Source organism: Orycteropus afer, unplaced genomic scaffold, assembly GCF_000298275.1.
Source record: "Orycteropus afer afer isolate SDZICR_OR568_19922 unplaced genomic scaffold, OryAfe1.0 scaffold00832, whole genome shotgun sequence".
NCBI classification, from domain to species: domain Eukaryota; kingdom Metazoa; phylum Chordata; class Mammalia; order Tubulidentata; family Orycteropodidae; genus Orycteropus; species Orycteropus afer.
The window spans coordinates 127,025-135,674 of record NW_006922419.1 but is presented as its reverse complement, the minus strand read 5'-3'; the positions used below and the strand labels follow the sequence as shown (position 1 = coordinate 135,674).

Below are 8,650 nucleotides of genomic sequence, written 5' to 3'. Positions count from 1 at the left end.
ATCCCTCCTGAAATATAGAGACCATTTAAAGAATAGATTTGATGCATTGAACACCATGACCAAAAACCAGAATAATTGTGGGATGACATCAAGAACATCATCTATGAAGAAATCGAAAGGTCATTAAAAAGTCAAGAAAGGAATAGAAGACCAAAATGTATGTCAGAAGAGACTCTGAAACTTGCCCTTGAATGCAGAGTAGCTAAAAATAAAAGAGCTAAACAGAAAATTTCAAAGAGCATCTCGAGAAGACAAAGTCAATTATTATAATGAACTGTGCAAAGACATGGAGTTGGAAAGCCAAAAGGGAAGAACATGCTCAGCATTTCTCAAACTGAAAGAACTGAAGAAAAAATTGAAGCTTCTAGTTGCAATACTGAAAGATTCTATGGGCAAAATATTGAATGATTCAGGAAACATCAAAAGAAGATGGAAAGAATACACAGAGTCACTCTACCAAAACTAACTGGTTGATTTTCATCCCTTTCAAGAGGTGTCATATGATCAAGAACCAATTTTATTGAAGGAAGAAGTTGAAGCTACACTGAAGGAAGTGGCCAAAAACAAGGCTCCAAGAATTGATGGGATACCCATTGCGATATTTCAACAAAAGGATGCTGCACTGGAGGGACTAACTTGGTTATGCCAAGAGATTTTGAAGACAGCTACCTGGCCAACTGACTAAAAGAGATCCATATTTGTACCTATTTCAAAGAAAGGTGATCCCACAGAATGTGGAAAGTATTGAATAATATCATCAATATTGCATGCAAGTAAAATTTTACTGAATAATTTAAAAATGGTTGCAGCAGTATATTGACAGAGAACTTCCAGAAATTCAAGCTGGATTCAGAAGAGAAAGTGGAATGAGGGATATTTTTGCTGCTGTCAGATAGATTTTGGCTCAAAGCAAATAAGACCAGAAAGGTGTTTACTTGTGTTTTATTGACTATAAAAGCATTCGATTGTGTGGATCATAACAAATTATGGATAACATTGAGAAAAATGGGAATTCTGGAACACTTAATTGTACTCATGCAGAACTTGTACATAGACCAGGAGACTGTTGTTCAAACAGAACAAGGGGACACTGAATGGTTTAAAATCAAGAAGCGAATGTGTCAGGGTTGTATCCTTTCACCATATTTATTCAATCTGTATGCTGAACAAATATTCAGAGAAGCTGGACTATCTGAAGAAGAAAATGACATCAGGATTGGAGGAAGACTCATTAAAAACTTACTTTATGCAGATGACATATTTGCTCACTGAAAATGAGGATGACTTGAAATACTTACTGATGAAGATTAAAGATTACAGTCTGCAGTATGGATTACACCTCAATATAAAGAAAACAAAAATCCACATAATGGGACCAATAAGCAACCTCACAATAAATGGAGAAAAAAATTGAAGTTGGCAAAGTCTTCATATTACTTGGTTCTACAATCAACACAATTGGAAGCAGCAGTCACAATATCAGACACAGTGTAGCATTGGGCAAATATGCTGCAAAGGATCTCTTTCAAGTGCTGAAAAGCAAAGATATTTCCTTGAAGACTAAGGTGTGCTTGAGTCAAGCCATGATATTTTCAATTGCCTCATATGCATGGGAAAGCTGGACAATGAAAATGGAAGACCAAAGAAGTCAGTGCTTTTGAGTTGGGGTGTTGATGAAGAATGCTGAAGGTACCATAGACTCCTAAAGAACTAAGAAATCTGTCCTGGAAGAGGTACAGCTGGAATGCACCTTGGAAGCAAGAATGGCCAGACTTCATCTCATTGACTTTGGTCACGTTGTAAGAAAGAACCATTCCCTGGAGAAGGATATCATGCTTGGTGAAGAGAACAGACAACAAAAAAGGGTAATATCCTCAATGAAATGGATTGACACAGTGGCTGCAATGATCGGTTCAGGTAAAGCAAAGATCGTGGTGGTGGCCCAGGACCTGTTTTGTTCTGCTGTACATAAGATAGCTATGAGTCGAAGACTCGACAACACTTAACAACATCAAGAAATGCTCCCTACTTGGCTACTTCCCTATCAATCAGACCAGCTACACCCTACCCATCATTAGCTTAATGTGCTTCATTTCCCTGAAAACCTGCACAATAATTCAAAAAAGACAAATGCATGGTCCCACAGAACCAGGGGTTACCCCATCCACTACAAAGCTTTCCTCCCATAGCCGTTGCTGGTTCACTGTATTTCCAAATGAAATCCCTATGTGCCTGCATAATATTCAATATCCTTCTCCCCTGCTTTCTGAGTATATGTGACTAATAAAACGTTGACCATCTCATCTCAATGTTGAGTGCCACATGTTCAATGATCTTGTATCAGCATGGTCACTTGGAGATGTTCACAACATCTATCTGTAAAGTTATAATACCAGAGTTCTACATGTTTTTATTGCAGTGATTTTTTTTTTCTTATTAAGAATTATATTTTTTCCTGCTTCTATGTGTTTCATAAAACTTTTTGTTCATTCTATGCTGGCTTTTTCAAGTAAAGAAACAACAAAGATACCATTTTCAAGAAGACCCTATTTTCTCACAGAAAATATCATGCATAGACCTCAGATCTCAGACTGACCACTAGGATGAGTCACTGAGTCAATCAAAGCTATAAATGATTTTGGTCTTGGCTTAGTTGCAAGGTTAACTAGATTCATTTTAACTACTGGCTCAACCATTATTATTATGTACACATTGTAAAATGATGAGATTATTTTCTTCTTTGATCCTTGCTCTCGCAATAATTGTATAGCTTGTCAGTTCTATGATGGTTTTGAGTAGATTTAAAATATGGTTTGCATTATTTTATTTGTTTTCAGTGAGGGAGTTAATCTAAACATACTAATCAGCTATATACCCAAAAAGAGAACCTTCTTTCTTATAAGATTTTTTTAATTTGTTCCTGGAAATGACAATTGTCTCTTACTTTTACAGTTTCAATTTTTATTGGACAATTACCATTGACCTTTGCTAGTATGTACTTGTCAAAAACATGAGTCCAATATTAATTTAATTTAATTTTAACTAGTTGGTCTGGAAAGCAGTCTGATCTTTTGGGATACTGACACCAAGGGTACAGAAAGGCAGAAGTTAGGATTTTTTGTTTAAAGAAGTCTTACTTGGATTTGGAAGAGTATTGTGCATAAAGAGAATTGTGATATCAACCTACCAAAGTAACAGAAGAATGGCCTAAAAAAAAAAAAAAAAAATAAGCAACTTGAAAAAGATATTTACAGGGTGAGAAACACAACACTGTGTAGCTTAATAAGAGATCTGAATTACATGGAATCTTTAGAACACTGGAAGATTAGGGAATTGTTCAAGATTTGGAGAAACTTGCTTATTAGTTGGTGATGATGTAATTGTCTCCAGTACTCTAGTGTGGAAAGATGTAAAACTCTGTAGGTTCTGTGATAAAAGGAAACCATTTTGAATTCATTCATCCAACCAGATTCAAACTAAAAGAGAGGTAGCTGGGAAATTCTGATTTTTTAAAGGTTCAAGATGGATATTCTAGATATTTTGGTGACAGCAAAATATATATTTTTCTTATGATTTTCTATATCAGATTAGTTTCAAACTCCAAGCCAAAATTCTTAATGTAGACTCTTCTGACACATCTTCTCCACACAATCTTCTTTCTGTAATATTTAATCTGCTATTGAAATCTATTCAACAAATTACTAAGTATAGATGTTTTGTTTCTCAATTTTAGAATGGCCATTTGATTATTTTCTACAAATTCCAATTTAATTCAGATGAAAAAAAATTCCACCTTTTTAAATTAATATTCAACTATTTTTATCATTTAATTTAAGATTATCATTATTTTAAAGTTTTTGCTTGCCAAATTTAAAAGGTAGTCATCAAGTTTTTAAATATTTGAGTTATTTTCAAAGAATCTTCTAAAAGCCGTCTTTCGTAGAATTCTACGTATCTTTAAAAACAACCTCAATATAAGAATGGAAATTATCTATTTAGATCAATGTTAATGGTGTATCTTTTATAATTACACAACTTTAAAAATGGAAAAACAAACACAGTGTCAATAAGCCTGTTAATTATTCCCTAGGAGTCCCTTTAAAACAAGCATGTTTGGAATCCTCCAATTACCCAGTCCCCAGTGCCATGAGAATGGATGTAAAAGACCTTGGATGCATTGATTAAATTATTCATCTAGGTACTTGGAAAACTATTCTTTCCTTGGTAAGTAGTCTCTGTGGATGTTAGACTTCTTTTAATGGTGCATCAATTGGCTTTTGTAGGTCTAAGAGAATCATTGATTTATGGCCAAACAGGAGAGAAGACTTTGTCAGTGAGCACTGTAAGCACAAGGAAACCCATTTGTCATCTCTCTTTCTGACATAGCTTCCTTGTAAATTTAAAACATCATTTGCTTTAATAAGCTTTTGAAACTTTGTTACGAATCAGAGAACTCATAGTTGAAAGTAATTTAAATTTAAATGTTATTGTCTACTAAGATAATGTTGTTATATCTTTGGGGGAAAAATAATGAACTACAGCATTTTGATTGTATGTTTTTGTTAATTATGATTTAAAGCAAGAATCGTAGCTCCGCAGCCGTCTACCTCAGTCCTGTACCACTTTCATTCCCTCTTACATTTCTGTGAATGGAAATTTTAGACTCTTACCAAGAATGATTCATATGAAGACCCTAAAAGTAGCTGCCCTGCTCAATAAACACGTGAGCCATTTATTGCTTTCTTCAGCTTCCTCATGCATCCACCCTGTCTCACAGTGGCCACACTCATCATACTCTAATCACCCTCCAAGTTCCTCTCCTAGACCTTGACTTTGGACATATGTGAATTTTAATTGCATCTGCCAACTATATAACTTTACAATATTACACTAACTTCATTTTCTCATCCAAAATAATTAATAATAATCTACTTCTTAAAGATCCTATGTATCATACAGCTCTTGAATTAGTTTCTTAAAATCAAGTGCTGTCTTGATAACATCCTGACTGTCAATTCCAAGTGCCTTAGTTACCTGACCTGTAAAAGGAAAATGATAATGATAGTATGTAAATCAAAAGCTTGTTAGTTTTGTTGTGACAATGAAAGAAGACATATGTAAAGTGTTTTGAATATTTCCTTGAAGACAGCAATCACTATATAAACAGTAACCACTCTTGATAAAACTTTGATTAGAACCTTAGCTATATAATAAGTAATAACAGTATGAATATTGAGATAAATTTTAACTGTTTGTCTACCATCTGTCTGTCTCTCCAAAAGGTAACTACATGGATGAGTAGATAGGTAGGTAGGTAGGTGGGTAGGCAGATAGATAAATGGATGGATGGATGTTGGGTAGAATCTCGTACCCATTATCATCGATTAGATTCTGACTTGTGACGACCGTTCAGATCAGAATAGAAATGTCCCACAGGGCTTCCAAGGCCACAAATCTTTACAGAAGCAGAGGCCTTCATCTTTCTCCTGTGGAGCAGCTGGCAGATTCAAACTGATGAACTTTTTGGTAAGCAGCTTAGCTCTTTAACCACTGTGCTACCACATCAAAGCTCCTTGTTAGGTAGATAGGTACATAATTGTCTTTATTTAATCCATACAGCAACCCTGTGAGATATTTGTTGTCATTCTTATACGGTAAATAAGAAAATTTATGTTAAATTGTCTAAGGTCACACAGCCTTCATGTAGTTAAAACAGAATTCCAATCAAATTCTTTCTAAGACTAAATCAAAGATTTTATCTTTTTAAAATATCCTGATAATTTTGAAAATAGTCAAAATAAGAGCCATTAACCTCTGTCCTTCATCTCATTCACACTCTGATACAATAATATGACTGCATATTGAACAAGCAATTAACTCTCTGATTCTCAGTAAATTCTCTGCGCCTATGTCATAGAGTAGTTTTAATCATTAAATAAGATAAAATTCTTAGCACCGTTACTGACAGAGTTTTTAATATATGTAATCAGAGGGTGACTCAAAAACATTTTTAATTCCCTTTTTGGGATCCCAGTGGAAATATTAACATAGCTTATTGGATGCTTTTCTTAGTTTTCATATATTTTCAGGTCAGTTCTTCAAAGTTAGCTTCCTATTTCTTGTACTCCAAGATCAAGTCCAAATTCTTTCTACTCCTAGTAGTATTTTGAGACTCTGGAACCATTGACTGACATAATTCTCAGAATAAAGACTGGATTATACAGGCAAAAAATTAATACCAGCTAATTATTTTTCAGTGAGGAAACCATACTGAATGATTTTATTTAATTCAACGTTATCATATACCTTTTTTTTTTTTTTTTAATCTACTTCACTCATGTAGTCATCTAATATTTATTAAGGGCTTACTGGAAGCCAGGCATTGTGGTAGATGCAAAGATATATATTTAACAAATTTAATCAGCTTAATTAATATCTTAACAGGATTTGTAGAATTATCCTGAGTTTTTTCAAAAAGTTGGTCACAACATGTATTAATAGCATTTATTTTTATTTCATTAATATTACTTCTACTTTTTATTAATAAGAAAAAAAAAAATTCCATCCCTTCTGTAATAAGATATTGGAGGCTAGTGTCTATAATTTCTTGACAAAAAAGAAAATGGTGCTATACTTATCCTCATTCCAAGGTATATTTGACAAGTTAATTTATGTTTAATAAATATTGATACTTCTCCTTTCCTTTATACTATCCTCGGTCTATTTGTTAATCCATTTAATCCTCTAAACCTGCTATTATTTCACATTTGGGGTGCAAAAAGGTAAACAAATTCAGACATATTCTCTATAACCATGGACTCACTGTCAAATGGACAAAATAAGTCATTCATCAAACAAATAAAATAAAATTTGCAACCATGCAATTTAATAGATACTGAATTCTGAAATCTCTCAGATTTTATATTTGGAATGGAGTTTGATCTCTCTCTCTCTCTCTTTTTTTTTTTTACTTTTATTGTGGTGAAAACATATACAAGACGTTCACCAGTATAACAACTTCCACACTTACAGCTCAGGAATATTGATGATATTTTTTAGGTTGTGTCACCATTAATGCTATCCTTTACCAAAATATTCTACCATCATTAGCATAAACTCAATACCCACAAATAAAATCTTCCCCTTTTCCCCTCACTCCTACCCCTGGTAACCACTTATTTTTTAACGCCCCCCAACTTATCTAGGAATTTTCCACCACCACCTCCATCCTTGGTAACCAACCAAGAAAGTTTCCTAATGTGTATAAACCTTTCCTTTCCTTTTTACAATAGTGGACCAATATAATATTTGTCTTTCTGTGATTGACTTATTTCACTCAGCATAATGGCCTTCAAGTTCATCTATGTTATGGGGTGTTTTACAGATTCTACATTATTCTTTAGGGTTGCATAGTATTCTGTTGTGTGTATGTACCACAGGTTTTTTATACATTCTTCAGTGACGGGCACTTAAATTGTTTCCACCTCTTTGTTATTGTAAATAATGATATGATGAACATGGATGTGCATATATCTATTTATGTCCTGTCTCTCATGACATGAAGTTTGATATTTAATTTCTTTATTTTATTGTCTGTTTGATTAAATAATAAAAATAACTTCACTATTATATCTAATCGTATTTCTTTTTCATTATTATAACATTTTAGGGTATTAGGATTCTCAAAAAAGGAAAAAATAATAATATGGAACTGAAAGAAGGAAACGACACCTTGGTGACTGAATTTATCCTAGTGGGGTTTCCAACTCTCCCTGAGCTACAGATTGTCCTGTTCCTCGTGTTTCTGATGTTGTATGGTATGATTCTAACAGGGAACATAGGTTTGATGATGTTAATCAGGATAGATCCCCATCTTCAAACCCCCATGTATTTTTTTCTTAGCAACCTGTCCTTTGTAGACCTTTGTTATTCCTCTGTCATTGTTCCCAAAATGCTGGTCAATTTCCTCTCAGAGAACAAATCCATTTCTTATTATGGCTGTGCCCTGCAGTTCTATCTTTTCTGTACTTTCGCAGATACAGAATCTTTTATCTTAGCCGCCATGGCGTATGATCGTTATGTCGCCATCTGTAACCCTTTGCTATATACGGTTGTGATGTCCCGGGGCATCTGTGTGTGGCTGATTGTCTTGTCGTACATTGGTGGCAATATGAGCTCCTTGGTTCATACATCTTTTGCCTTTATTCTGAAATACTGTGACAACAATGTGATTAATCATTTCTTCTGTGACCTCCCTCCACTGCTTAAGCTCTCCTGCACAGACACCTCAGTCAACGAGTGGCTCCTCTCCACGTATGGCAGCTCTGTGGAAATCATCTGTTTCATCGTCATCATTATCTCCTACTATTTCATTCTTCTCTCGGTTTTAAAGATTCGCTCTTCCAGTGGAAGGAAGAAAACATTCTCCACATGCGCCTCTCACCTGACCTCAGTGGCCATCTACCAGGGCACTCTTCTCTTTATTTACTCACGGCCCAGCTCCCTGTATTCTCCCAACACTGATAAGATCATCTCAGTGTTCTACACCATCATTATCCCAGTGCTGAATCCCTTGATTTACAGTTTGAGAAATAAAGATGTAAAAGATGCAGCTAAGAAAGCTCTAAGGTCAAAGACAGATTCCTCATGA

At 34.5% G+C, this 8,650-nt stretch overlaps 1 protein-coding gene across 1 annotated transcript; it reads left to right on the top strand.

The window, feature by feature from the left end:
- The first annotated feature begins 7,705 nt into the window (after window positions 1-7,705).
- LOC103211973 (olfactory receptor-like protein OLF1) lies at window positions 7,706-8,650 on the top strand. Its single transcript, XM_007957975.1, has one exon. The coding sequence runs from the start codon at window positions 7,706-7,708 to the stop codon at window positions 8,648-8,650; it is 945 nt and encodes a 314-aa protein (XP_007956166.1).

What these genes read in the sequence shown, in the direction of transcription:
- LOC103211973 (XM_007957975.1), top strand. Translation starts at nt 7,706, where the DNA reads ATGGAACTGAAAGAAGGAAACGACACCTTGGTGACTGAATTTATCCTA.